The sequence below is a fragment of the Aplysia californica genome, unplaced genomic scaffold (genome assembly GCF_000002075.1).
Source record: "Aplysia californica isolate F4 #8 unplaced genomic scaffold, AplCal3.0 scaffold00468, whole genome shotgun sequence".
In the NCBI taxonomy this organism is placed as follows: domain Eukaryota; kingdom Metazoa; phylum Mollusca; class Gastropoda; order Aplysiida; family Aplysiidae; genus Aplysia; species Aplysia californica.
Genome location: NW_004797738.1, coordinates 475,018 through 489,897, shown reverse-complemented (window position 1 = coordinate 489,897; position 14,880 = coordinate 475,018). Strand labels below are relative to the sequence as shown.

The following is a 14,880-nucleotide window of genomic DNA, read 5'->3' as shown; positions in this document are numbered from 1 at the left end:
TAGATAGATAGATAGATAGATAGATAGATAGATAGATAGATAGATAGATAGATAGATAGATAGATAGATAGATAGATAGATAGATAGATAGATAGTAACACAATATTTTAGGTGCAGGCATATTAGGCCAATGAGACCAATTTTGACAGAGAAAAGTTTTCCTCATTTTGAACATTGTCTACTCCCACTTGAGTCATTTGAAGAGAGATACTTCAACAGGCCATTGCGAAAAAATCTGGTCAGGATCTTACCAGCTATAGACAAGAGGGACAGTATCATTTTTATTTGTGATTAGTTTGGAACCATCTTGTTTAAGAAGAGGTGAAGTGCTCAGACGAGATGAACCATAGATGCAGTGTAAGCTCTCATATAATTTATGAGTGTTGTTTGCACCCACCCCCTGCTGAGTCACTCTAGTTTTATCATCGAACCAGTCATTTTTTAATTTTTTGTGATTACCTTCTGAAGATGTTCTTTGCAAGATCTCAATTCGTGTCGTGTTGACAGGGAATCTGGATTACTGTCTGAGGACTGTATCAGCTTTCTCTTTTTAAAAATGAGATTATGAACCTTTCTTTATGTTTTCATCAAACCCATCCCGATGAAAACGACTGGGGAAAACCAAGCGTTTCAGAGGCGAAAGTTTGTGTTAGTGATGAACAGTTTCTGTTTCTGAACATTTCTGTAACAGGTGAAGACCAATACTGTTTCATGAGCCCACACCATGTTTATCAATGACACCTGCCCGGGCAGTAAAGTCCGAGCCTACTCTGACGTTGGAATCACCCATCAAAAACAGTTTATCAGAACTTTGGATAGAGTATAGGGCGGCTTTGGGGTCACAATTGAATCTATTTTTGACACATTTGGGTTGGTCATCGTAAGGGCAAATGCACTCACAAATGTTGCATAATGGTTCTTGTGATTAATACTTATAGGAAAGGATTTCAGTTGGTTTACTAGGTGCTTTTACACCGCTAAGTCAAAACCATATTATTTATGTCCTACATTCTAAAAGATCTTCACCCTTTAAAGCCGTTCTTTCTTCTGACCTTCATCAGCAAACCTAATTTTACCTAGAGCAAGGTGACCGAGGTTCATAGGAGGTGAGTTCTATTGAAATAGTTGTCGTCCTCCTTTCACGATTGGAGCCCTAATGCTGAAGCGTACGAATATTCTCGCAACCAGTTTTCATCAGTTTTCTTTTATCATTTCGACCTCTTAACGGCTTCCCTACTGGTCTCGGGGAACCAGTCCTGGTAGATGAGGTGAATTTTCTTTAGGGCACCTTTTTTAGCCCCTCCTTTTGTGGGGATAGCAGTGCCCTCCCACACAGACTACTCAAATACCATGGATGCTGCCGAATCATTGTATCTTCGCCTCGACTCGGTAATAAAACGACCGAAGCCCAAGGCTACCTTACGTGCAAGTTTGTGCTAACAGCCCGGGTCGAAGTCGCACGTCTCCTATATTAGTACGATTGTGCTAATGAGGGCACATGTTTCAACAAATACATCTTAATTTTCCTTCATCCTCAGGGGCCGTATTACCATCTATTTCCCGATGGACATCGTAGGCCATGCCGTAGTCCCTGACTCTGACGAGCCTGCTAGACTGAGGGTCTCCTTCTTTGGAGGTAACTTCTTCTTCTTCTTCTTCTTCTTCTTCTTCTTCTTCTTCTTCTTCTTCTTCTTCCTCCTTAGTTGGACGTTGCTTCTCGGACCTTTGTGGAATAAAACAACGTTTTTTGGCCATGGTAAGCCAGGTTTCTCCGTCATGTTCCCATTTTCTGTGAGGTTTCTCCCCTTCCCTGCTTGTTAACCTATTATTTCTAAAAAATATAATTAATCGCACTGTTTTGTTCTTGCTCAAATGCGTATTTCATATTTTTCATAACTTACGCTTTTACAGTTAAAACTCCTTTTATTTCAGTAGTCTATTATTAATATTAATTGCATTAGCATCAAAACCCTCACAGGATGGCAGGTTATTGTTGAAAGCTCAGAAGAGACATCGTTTGAAACAAGTACACTGTACACAAATGCCTCTTAAGTGGCCCATGTCTTCGTTTGGTGCACAAGTGTTCAAAAACATGTTTTTAAATATGTTACAAAATGAATTGGACTGAACAGCACAAAACTGTGTTCTAGATACTCATATGCAAGTGAGCGTTAAGGAGATTATGTTTAGATGAATCACAGAGAAAAAGCAAATAAAAAAATATTATGCTACGTATCGTACTTAAACTTAAAATCCTAACCTGATAGAGAAAAAACTGAAACCAGACTCAGATTCTACTACCCAAATTTCATATGAAAATCATATTAACATGCCAAAGGACAAAACTAAAAGACCAATCATCAACCAGTGTAATATCATTTTATAACTATTATCAGCAAACGGCATGCAATTCTTCCTATTCACCCAGCTCATCCATCCTTCATCTTTGTATTTCTTAGAGGGTGTGACGTAGCAGCCTTGCCCCGAGGGATCAGAAGCCGAAGTGTGTCATATTAGAAAACATGTTTATAATGGCTGTTTACGTCTCTGACAGACGGTCGTGAACAGCTTAAGTTTGTTGTTGGTGGTTTTTCAGCCGCACATCTCTCGTACGCTGACTAGTAAGCAGACTGTTGCATTTTGAGCAAGCGGATCTTTGATTGATTGTGTGTCCCCCGCACACAATCCAAGAAGGAATATGACTAGTACTTTATATGATGACTGCTTATAGTTATAAGATATATTTAACACAGGAATTCCTTTCTACTCATAGTTCAACCAGAGAGCTCGAGACAGTCACAGTTCTCTTCCTCTTATCGTGGTGTTGAGCAAGTATTATTTTTTCCCGTTGTGTGGGTCAGTGTTACATGTTGTAGGTGTGTGTTTGCAGCAGTCCTTGAAACAGAGCTTTGACTTTCCTAGACTTCCCATCCCTCAGACAAGTTTCCAAATTTTACGTCTCGTTTTGATAGGTTAATATGACACATGGAAATAAAAGGTATATAATTGTACACAGTGATTAATTTAGGGCAAGGAGGTTATAACATAAGCTAGTTTTGTTGTAAAGTCCTTGATTTAGAAGCTTCAGTAGACGAGTGATAAGGGACCGCAGGCTCATAAATGAAAGTCATGCAGTGTTGGTGACACTTGTGGTAGGTGGTCACTGAAAATGTGTAAAGGAACAAAGCACAAAAACATTTACATAAGAACTGAGCATTGCACAGTAACATAGAGTCGAACCTTTTCTAACGGCCTCCTGTCCAAGACAATCACCTGTATAAAACAGCACTTTCCACTTCTCCCCTTTCTTTTTTCACCATTCTGTGACACTGTACAAATCGTCCACCTGCCTAAGACAATTTTTCTCTAGGAAAATTAGTGGCCGTCTCGTACAATTTCGACGGTACGTGGATTCAAAATACTATGTCTATGTAGCCTCTGAACATCATGTATGCATTCTGCTTGTCATAGCGATCAATAATATTATTATTTCCTCACAGGAATCGATAGAAATAGGCGGGTGGTTGGGGAATGGCACTGGTGGGCGGGTCCTACTTCTCCACCGTCCCGCTTTTGTTTTTGTCTGTCTGTCTGTCTGTCTGTCTGTCTGTCTGTCTGTCTGTCTGTCTGTCTGTCTGTCTGTCTGTCTGTCTGTTTCCCCACCTTACATAACATCCTTTGTGTCGATGTGCTTTCAAGCACGCAACTAATAAATAAACAAATATACAAGCTAACCAAAAACAAATTTTAAAAGAAAAAACTGTTAGTGTGTTCCGTTTATTTTTATTTTTTTCTCATTTCTCTACAGACGACGACGAGGAGGAAGATCCCAACTATTTGGTTGTCGACACGGACTACGAAACTTTTGCAGTTGTCTTCTCCTGTCGACCGATCTATACAATCTTCAACATGCGTAAGTAGAGATGTCGCAGGTACTGATTTTCCGAAAAAAATCAAGAATCTAAAATTTTCTGGATTCCATAATATTATAATCATTACAAACGAGACAAGGGTAGATCAAGCGCAACTTACTTCGAGAGCCGAAAGAGAAGGATCACGGGTAAGGATAGGGAGAGTATAGCATTTTTGAGAGCAGTCGAGCTAAGTAATGAATGGCGAATGATGATCGCCGATATATGTCGCAGATTTGGCACTTGATGATAATGATGATTATATTTCTGCTTAGATTCTAACTTTTATCTATTTTTTTCATATCATTTTTCATGTCATATTACAGTTTATGTAAACAGTAGTCTTGACCTAATATTAAGATGCAGTTGACAATATGATCTATACATTTTGAGTTCCCTCGGGTACGTTTCAATGAGGTCCGAATAGTTCAGGATTTTTGCGCGTTGCTAGTTTGCACCTCTGAGACATGCACGGATAGTTGAACTGGGCAAAGAATCCATTCCGGAACCGATTCCCACGATTAATGCCACGGATGAAAAGTACCGACTCCTTTTTATGAAAACCAAAGGATCTTCTTCTTATTTTTCTTAGAATTTATGTTTGAAAAATAAAAGTTGATACTTCGTAGTGTTCCGAAATCAATGTTATCCTACATCCTGAAGATGTTGTTTGGAGTCAATTAGGTAACCATGGGAAGAAATCACATCACTAGAAAGTAAGTAAATGGGTTCGGAATCGAGTCCTAGCTTTCAACAAAGAGTCTACATAACAAGAGGGGCCACTCCTCTCTTTGAGCCAATTAAAAAAGTGTCCTTAAAATTAGGTGGCGCCCTCTTCGCAAATGCGCACCTTTTGCGAACAGAGTTACCCTACTTGTGTCAAAAAAATCAAAGTGAAACTAGCAAGTTTTAAAATAAATTTCGGAAGAACCCTTTTTTAAAATGGTTACGCTGACAAAAAACCTCTTCCGGAGGAAAGGGTGATTGTTTTCTTCGTTTAATTTGACTTTGGAATGAAAGGCGAGAGGTCATTAAAATTTTAAAACACCCTAAAACCAAAAAACTCCGCACTGAACAAACCCGAACTGCTAATGATTACAGCAGTCGATCTGCGAACGCAAGGAGGTGCTATTCCTATTCTTCTTCTGGAAAAACTAAAGAGAGCTTCAAAACAGACTGCAGCGCCATCTGAAGCAAAGAGCGGACTTCCGGCAGACACTTTTTTGGCTGAGTGGACCATCTTGTTATGTACTATCTTTGCTTTCAACAATCGGGAACCGAGCCGCCCAGCACTAACGGATAGCGAGAAGAATGTAACAATGGTTGTTTATTGTAGGTGTTTTTCGTCTCTGTCTACACAGTTTTTATCATTTAGCAGGCAGTCTCATTCGATCCTGCAAGCTAGGGCCAAAGAGGGCTGTGAGTACCAGTAGACAGAAGGAGGTAATAGAATAACTTGCATGAGCAATTTCCCATGTATTTACGGGATGCGTCGCCCGCCCAGTAGCCTAATCCCATGTATTTACGGGATGCGCCTTATTGATCTATATTCTACTACTACTACTACTACTACTACTACTACTACTACTACTACTACTACTACTATTACTACTACTACTACTACTAGATCTACTACTACTACTAATAATAATAATAATACAAATAATGATAATGATAATGATAGTGATAATAATAATTGCATTTATATAGCGCTTATCCATGCTCTAGAGCATATGAGCTTTACAACTATTATTACCCCTGCAGACCCTAGAACACTCAGAAACATTCTCGACTTCCGCGGAAGCATACAGTTCAAGCTGCGGATTTAACTTCCGCAAACACTATCAAACTGACAAGATCGTTCACTGTCTATAGCTGGGTACCCAATTCCACCTGGGTGTAGTGAGGAAAATTCGTACAAAGTGCCTTTCCCAAGGACACAACGTCGGGCACCTGACGGGATTCGAACCTACGACCTTACGGTTGCGAGTCCGAGTGCTTAACCAATAGGCCCCGGACGCCTTTGGTGTTTTTCGGCTACAATCTACAGGAAACGGCGAACCAACAGTTGACCCGCCTGTATGGTTTCGACTAAATTTTGGTAAAGTTATGTGCAATACTTTTTGAACTGTTACGGACTCTGTCAGTCACCCCCGCATTGCAATAGATGATTTTATTATAAATTGGGAGTTTTTTTTTTAATTGCGTAACCCTCCCAGATATTGTCATTTAAAAATAGATAAAATAAAGATTCCTCAATGTAATCAGATGCAGTTTTCTTTTTCTGTTAAAGTATTTCTTTCTTTCTTTTGATACATATTGTTTATCATGATAGTTTTCACAATCTTTTTGTGGTTGATTCAGTACACCCCAAAGCTGCCAGGCTGCAATGGTTGCTGGGTGAAAAATATATAAGGTTAAAAGGATTTTTTTAAATATAATAATCCAAAAACCCTTCCGACGCTGGAATCGAAATCATAATCCTCCACGTGTGAAGGCGACGTGCCTTTTCACTCTACCACAGACGCCGGAGGACACGGAGAGGATAAGGATAGAAAGGGATTAAATAGTATACTTTACAGTTCCTATGCTAAGAGAAATTAAAACGTGCGTTTTCTCAATCGTTTGAGGAGTAAAGTAGGCGTACGTTGGTCTTTTCACACCATCCATCCGTTCGGGCTCTCTTAGTAGGGTGGAATTTTTTTGTCTATCTCTTTTAGCTTCTTAACCTTTCGTGAGAGCGAGAGGTTCCAAGACGTTATTTAAGTCTATTCAAGTGTCCTAATAACTTCATTTGTCTCTTGCAAATTAACTGGTTATATTAGTATTAGTCCCAAGAAGTTTACTCTCAACACAATGTCACTTTGTTCCTTTGCTTTACATCAAATTTTCGTTTAATTCTTCCATATAAAAAGAGAATGCTACCGATAATGTTCTAGACGTCATTTCCAAGACAGTAAAAGTTACCCCCCCCCCCCCTTTCCTCTGAAATCGGAACCCACATGTACGCACGTACCGAGGTCTCCGCTCTCCTTGGGTACATTTGAGTCGACATAACCTCGTCATGCACGAAAGACGCTTTCAACTTTTTCTGAGAATTGGGTTTGAACTTTACTTTCACCCTCCTTTCCCCCACAGAGATGGCCTGGATTCTGACCAGGGAAGCAGATGCTGTACCCGCCAACATTGACGACTTGAAGGACGCGCTGACTGATTTCCGCATTGATGTCTCACATTTTCAAAAAACTCGCCAGACGAACTGCCCGTCGCGGAGAAGTAAATGATAAAACAAACAAACAATAAACTAAAAAAAAACCGAAGTTTGCCAACTGTGTACGAAATAATTTTTAAAAAAAATTACAGTATTGCATGTTAAGCCTATGCACTTTTGCACTGAATAAAAACTCAGAATCATTACGAAAGGACTTTGATTTTGTTCTTAACATTCTGTTGCCTTATTCACTTACTTACGTCTGCCTCTCGCGACCTTATAGAGCGTACTATGTAGATCATTATCAAGCTCTGTCTCTCGAAACGTCAAGATATCGCGTAGTGGTTACGCGCTTCACTGTCGCACGCAAGAGAGATCCGAGTTCGGTTCCAGAGTGGGACGAATTTATGTTGATTGTATAGTACGTCCACCTTACAATATTGTGATGCTATCTATCATATTATGAGTTTTACATTTTGAAATTTAATAAATCACGCGTCGTCAGTTTAATAGTAAGGATATCGGACTCTTCATCGTAAAGTTGTGGGTTTGAGGTTCGAGACTGAGCTCGGGGTGTGAGAGGGAGGAGGGGGGAGGGGGGGAGGAGATACTCTCAAAATGGTTTTATATGCATACACTTGCATATATAACACACATAATATGAATAGTTTATTACACGAGTTAAGGCTGTAGATCATGCTTCATCCTGCGAGTTCAATTGACAAGTTGAAATCATAGGTTTCAACGAAGGATTACAACTGGCAATTTCACAATCAGGATAACTATAGTCTACCACTGGTTTGTTTTATACCATATTGGTATCAGCTGACGAAATATATCCTAATAAGACAAAGTTCAATTAACCAGTGAAGTGATTAAGTAGCTCCTCTTAAGAGGCTCGTATGGAAAAAAATTCATGTCAATTAGAAAAATGTCTATTGTTTTTTTTCTCCAATTTTTAAACACTCTAAGTATGTTATCCATGTGTTTCCCTCTTCTAAATAACCCCCAAGCAGAACTATAATGACGTACACATTCGCAGAGCAAGACGAAGTGCACACGATTCAAAAGTGAAAATTTAAAAAATTACATTAATCTTTTATGCTACCTTCTCGATGGAACACAGAAGACTTTAACTTTGACCATAAAAACATCATTCAATTTTGCAACTAAAACATTCCAAATGCCATGAGGCGTTAGCATTAATACACCACCACATTCTGACGTAGTCCCGGTTCACGTAAGTGCACACCATTTGACTCAACTTGGAATCAAATAAAGGGCAATGGGGAATAAACAGACTGTGCCTACTCACGATGATAGCACAACTGGTAGAATGGTATTTTGCGCTTCTTTTGTGTGCCCATGGCTATCGCGCTTCGTAGCCAAGTCTTATCTATACAGGACAAAGAGTGGCTAGCATAATAGTTTGGAGCCCTTGGTACATGCAGAGTAGCTGCAAAATCACAATAACAATGGGTTTAATCCCGTAAATACAGAGATTAGTGTGTCCATATTCTATCTCCCACACACACAAACCCCTAGTCTCTCTCTCTCTCTCTCTCTCTCTCTCTCTCTCTCTCTCTCTCTCTCTCTCTCTCTCTCTCTCTCTCTCTCTCTCGCTTTCTATCACTCTTTCTCATTACTTTTTTTTCTTTCTTTCTCTCTCTAGCTCTCTCTTTGTATGTCACACACATACACACATGTACACCCCCCCCCCCCCCACACACACACACAGACACACACAAACACACTCACGCACACACAAACACACTCACACAACCAATCAGTTTTTCTTACGTGGGGTGCATTGTCTATGGATGAACCATAGATGTACACTAGCACCAGTACGCTAGAAACAGTACGCCTCTCTCTCTCTCTATTTCTCTCTCTCTCTCTCTCTGTCTCTGTCTCTGTCTGTCTCTCTCTCTCTCTCTCTCTCTCTCTCTCTCTCTCTCTCTGTCTCTGTCTCTGTCTCTCTCTCTCTCTCTCTCTCTCTCTCTCTCTCTCTCTCTGTCTCTGTCTCTGTCTCTGTCTCTCTCTCTCTCTCTCTCTCTCTCTCTCTCTCTCTCTCTCTCTCTCTCTCGCCTTGCTACGCTATAGCCACATTCGACACCGGCGCCCGCTATGTTTGAGTTGGCCAGCTGTGTGAAGGAGTTCATAAGAGGAGGAGTTCATAGGCCTTCTCGGACAAGGGCAAAAAATATCGGAGGTCCCGTGTGCCAGTTTCGCACGTAAAAGATCCCTTGGTGGTCTAAAATCGATGAGAGTAGGCACTGAAGGTAGGCTTTGAAACGCCCAGGTTCCTAATATTTTTTTATATTTTCTTCAAAACATAGAACAAGATTTAATCTATCTAAATTCCTATCAATCTCATTTCTACCAATGAAGAGAATTTTAAAGAAAGAGGGGTACCTTTGGAGGCTTTGTTAGTACACTGATTAACACAGCAGTGTTACCGTATGAAGTTGCGAGCGCGTAAAACTTTTACTAGAACTAAACTAAACATCAGTGTTGCACCATCCTTTCTGCTCTCATTTTCTTCAATCTTCCCCTTTCAAATTAATCAAACGTTTGCTGGTGATGAATTTATTGTAGAGAAAGTCTCTAAGACGCTAATCCAGAAAGGAATTAGAGGTTTCACAAGCTGGCACTTTTAAGAGAATCTCTTTGGATTAAAATACAACTTTAGAATTTAATAAAACACCTTACTTAATAAGAGCAGAGACACACCCACTCACATGAAAACAAACTTCTTGGCCAACTCAAACATGGCTGCCAACGAACTCAAAATTTCCGTGTCACGTGGCCTCGTACTATTTCCAATGTAAAAGGGAACTATAGGATGAGCCAATCAACTAGAAGAGAAGAAACTGCCTTCAAATCTGATCAACTTCCGCCCAAAGACTCAATGCTAACGACATCAGACGATGCCACCACAATAACATACAGATTGTTCACCAGTCCTGTTCAGACGTTGCATCTACGTCCGCTCTATTTACCCCATGAGATTCTAAGTATGAACGTTGTGTATATTCCTCCACACACCAACGTCCCAATCGCCTCCGATACACTATCCGACCTCATTCACAACCAAACCGCAAAATTTTCTGACGCGGCTGTCTTTACAACCGGGGACTTAAACAGCAGTACACTCTTCACGCCGCCCTATCAAACCTGACCCAGTACGTCGAGGTTCCAACAACACGCCAAAGGACAATAGATCTGTGATACGGCAATATCACCCAAACCTACAAGTGTGGTGCCTCCAACACATCGGTAACCACAACATGTCATTACTACTTCCTCTGTATCGCCCTCTGTATCGACGAACGAAGCCAGAAGTTCGAACAGACAGCACCTGGACTGAAGAAAGCGAAGATCAACTGAGAAGATGTTTGACTGTACCAGCTGGAATGCCTTTTTTAATGCATATAGTGATAACAATGATTAATGTACAACAGTCAGAGACTACTTTAATTTTTGTCAGGATATAGATCTAGTGGCACTTAAAAAACAAGTTATCATCTTCCCTAACTCTAAACCGTTGATAAATTCGAGAAACAAAGACCTAATCCATAAAAAGAAAAACGCTTTTAAAAGTCATAACAAAACAGAACTTAAAAGTCATAGGCACAGTTATAAGGGGGGGGCTACACCTCCAAAGTCATGATTCGGCTCAAAATTATGGAATTTGAGTTGTAGGCATTTTTAGCTTCCTCAACCTCTCCTATAACTATTTCATTGCATAAGAACCTCCAAAAAGTATTTTTCCCTTACCGGGCATGTTTGTCACCACCATTTCCTTATAGAGTCAATATTTTATTTTTCTTTATCGGCCGTTTTCTCGAAACGCGACTTTTCTCTATACTTTTAAAAATAAAAACGATTTTTCGTCCAATCTTAATGAAAGACTAAACATTCGTTTGTTGAATTTTTTATATATGAAATAGATGTTTGTTGGGCAATGTCTAGAGTGGATTTTCACGGATTTTTTGCAAACTTGAAAGCTACCTCAGGAAATATTCATTAAAAATGTTCTAATTCGCTTAAGAAAAAACCAACACGCACACATTTTTAGATCTAATGTTTTTTTAACACTTATGAAAAAAAAACCAATCAATTTCCAGGAGCAATAAGTGCGGTATTCATTACGTAAGACATGTCAACAAAATCCAATGTCCATGGAAATGAAACTTTTTTCTCCTATTTTAAGACTCCTTACTATGTTTGTTATATGTGGGAAATTTGGGAAAATTTGGTCCAGTAATAAGCGAGATAGCCTTCAGGTGTAGCCCCCCCCCCCCCCCCCCCCTTTAAGACCGCAGAGGGCTACAAAGAACCAACAAACGTATGCATTGACAACAAAGAGAACTATACAAATAAACCTTTTTCTCTCGATTTGGCAAAGGCAGTTTGTGTGACTTGCCATGACATGTGAACACCGACACAAATGAAAATAGTGATAAATGTCGAAGAACGTTAGGTTAGACGATGATCTATCTGTGTTTGGACGTGTGGATGTGAGAAAGGCGTGTGGCCCTGACGGTGTGAAAAACAAAAATTCTAAAAATGTGTTCAGCACAAATGTGTTCTATTTACACCTAGATTTATATTATCAACCAGTCGTTGCAGACACAAGTTATTCCCACTATTTGGAAATGTTTAGAAATCGCCCCCCCCCCCCACCCCTTTCCAAAACCCCCACCCCAACAACCCAGAAATAAATGTCCTAAGACCAATAGCCTTAACTTTCGTAGTTAAAAAATGTCTAGAAAAAATTGTGCTAAAAAGACTACGAACATACATTGAGTCCATCCAGGACCCTCTACACTTCGCATATCGTCATGGGAGAAGAGAAGAAGACGCCATTTTACTATTTCTGGACGACATGATATATAGACACTTAGAGAAACCAAAAACATACTGTAGGATCCTGATTGTTGATTTTTCTTCAGCCTTTAATACTACCCATCCATCTATGATTTTGTAGAAAGTAGAAAAAATAGGTGTCAACGTCAATTTAGCATCATGGATAGAGACTTTTTTGACCACCCGAACCAAGAATGTAACATTAAAACATTATTCATCGACACTCATCACGACAAATAAATACAGGGGCCCTTTAATTAAGGATGAGTTTTGTCACCAGTTGTATTTGCACTATACACAAACGATTGCAAATAAACAACAGTAGCATCATGTTGATCAAATCTGCAGAGGATTCAACCATAATTGGAAGCTTTTAATGCACAAGGTGGGTATCCCGAAAAATGCTGTTTTGAGGTAATCGAAGTAAAGTTTTTGCCCCTTCTTCGGTTTCTTTAAAAGACAAGCAGAGTTTCCTCCATAACCAAACAGGTATACTCACCAATGAAACCAAACGTCTACTATAGGTAGGGCAATGCCCTCTTTTGGTGTAGGTAAAGATTTCTGTAAACCTCCGAAATCTGGGTTAAACCGCTTGTCCTTAATTGGGCTTATTCAGGCTGACCATAACGAAACTTCATACCGGAATTTTAAACTAAACTTCTCTGAGTGGTGTGAAAATCAGAAGTTTCTTTTAGATATGGGAGAAACAACTTAGAAAAAAGAAACTGCCCCTGCAGCAACTCGAAATTAAAAATGAAAACGTCGAGCAAGTGTCTGATTATAAGTATTTGGGTGTTACCATAGACAACAAACTCGACTGGGTTGTCTATACTTCTCACCTGCATAAAAATGAACAAAAGACTATTTATTTTCTAAGGAAGCTCGTGCATTTTAGAGTTAATAAATCATTGATGTCCATTTTCTATTATTCAACCACAGAAAGTATGATCAATCTCTGTATAACATCTGGGGTCGGGAATACAAAACAAAAGATAAAGAAAAATGTAATCAATCAATATGGAAAGCATGCAAAATTTCAACATCTACATTCCCCTATTTCGATTAACTATACATTATAATTATAGCTTGCACTAGAAGAATTGGTCGCTTTTAAGGACAAGCGGGCTAACCCAGATTTCCGGGTTTCCAGAAATCTTGACCTACACCAAAAGTAGGCATTGTATGCCTATAGGAGAAGTTTGGTTTCATTGGTGTGTGTGCTTGTTTGGTTAAAGAGAAAACTCTCGTGAACAAGGGGCAAAAACTGTACCTCGATTTTCTGAAAACAGCATTTTGTCGGGATAGCTCCCTTCTGCTTAAAAGTGACCAATTAGTTCCATCTTTTTGGACAATAAACATCCCTTGTTCCCTCAAATAAAAATATCAGTCAAAAGCAAAAGACCCAGGCTTCTGATCTGTAAGAAAGAAAGATATTGAAGGTCTTTTTTATCATCACAAAATTTCCTCCATCTTAACCATCTTGTTATAAGTATTTTACTGCTAGTGTAGTCATTTATATTTTGAATGTTCCTAGCAAAGCCCCAAGAGGGCGAAAAGTTGAACGTGTCATTAGATATGTTGGAAATACTACCAGGTCTCAACCTTTTTTACCCCACGTTATAAAGATTCATATGACCTTAGAGCATGCATAGAAATACAACTGAGTTACAATCAGAATACCGAGTATGTATCTAGTTTAACACTATATTCTTTATATTACTGTTCCTTTATATTATGCATGTGACTGTGAGCCTGGTTGTGGGTGAAAGCACACTTCGTGGTGTGTAAGTGTGTATGTGTGTGTGTGTGTGTGTGTGTGTGTGTGTGTGTGTATGTGTGTGTGTGTGTGTGTGTGTGTGTGTGCATTTTAGTATATGAGTATGGGTGTGGTTGGGGGGGGGGTGTGGATGTATATTTGTGCTTGAGTGCGCGCGCGCTGTGTGTGTGTATGTTGTGTATGTGATGAAACACCAAAGCAAGGTGCCAGGATCTGGACAAAAAAATGTAATCATGTAATCTTATCTTATCTTTTCTTGATTCGTGTCATTTGATGGGTCTGCATAGTTTCATTTAACTCACTCAACCCTGACCCCGGCCTGACCCCGGGATTGTCGGGTTGTGTATTTCTGCGCCGGGCCCTGAACCCGACAGTATCGAGATGGAAATTTCCACTGTTCAGTAACGTAAACACACATCCGATGAGAATTGACTATACATTTGAGTGACCTTAGGCTCTTTCTTTATGTAAAACAGACAATTTCAAGATCAAAGGTCGCTTGCTTGACCTACTATTGAAAATAGTTTTGCACGTGGTTACAAAGTGGGAAATGTGAACGAGTCTTGGACTTTCTTCCGAGCTACTTTTTAGTGCCTGTTGCTGATCTTTTGGGAATGGCAATATTTCACAGACTGTCAAGAATTTTTAAATTCTGTAAACGGTAATAGACCATAATGATCAAACAAAATTGTGTGTGAAATATTCCAGCGATTGGGCTTGATTTTGTATTTGTTTATGATTTTAGAAAAACCTCAAGGCATAGCCTGTAGACCGGGTCCTTCAGCATTCATGGCATTTGCTAAAGGTTCAAACACTGGTATTCTTAGTCTGCTTCCGGGGTACACTTTCTTTTTCCAGAGACTAAGATTGATCGATTTGCTTAAAACTATATCCATTCGGACTATCAGCTCTCTCATTCGTCTTCTCAATAAATGCTTCATAGTCACCCGTGTCATCAGCGCAAATCGTTCCATTATCACCAAATCCAGCGTTGATCAATCTTTGTAATTTTCTTTTCACTAAATCATTTACACTGCTTCTGGCACTTAGTAGTTATTTACATACAGTTCAGTCAAAAGTATTGGATATTTCCTTCAACTCGGCAATGC

General features: G+C 39.5%; 1 protein-coding gene across 1 annotated transcript in view; it reads left to right on the top strand.

Annotated features, from left to right (window-relative positions):
• LOC106012708 (apolipoprotein D) overlaps positions 1-7,328 on the top strand; it is a gene marked incomplete at its 5' end in the record, with an annotated part of 26,058 nt that extends 18,730 nt beyond the window's left edge. Inside the window, 3 exon segments of the mRNA XM_013086446.1 lie at positions 1,539-1,636; positions 3,809-3,913; positions 7,050-7,328. Of these exon segments, the coding sequence (XP_012941900.1) occupies positions 1,564-1,636; positions 3,809-3,913; positions 7,050-7,195 (324 nt within the window). The 3' untranslated portion in view covers positions 7,196-7,328.
• Positions 7,329-14,880: the final 7,552 nt, after the last annotated feature.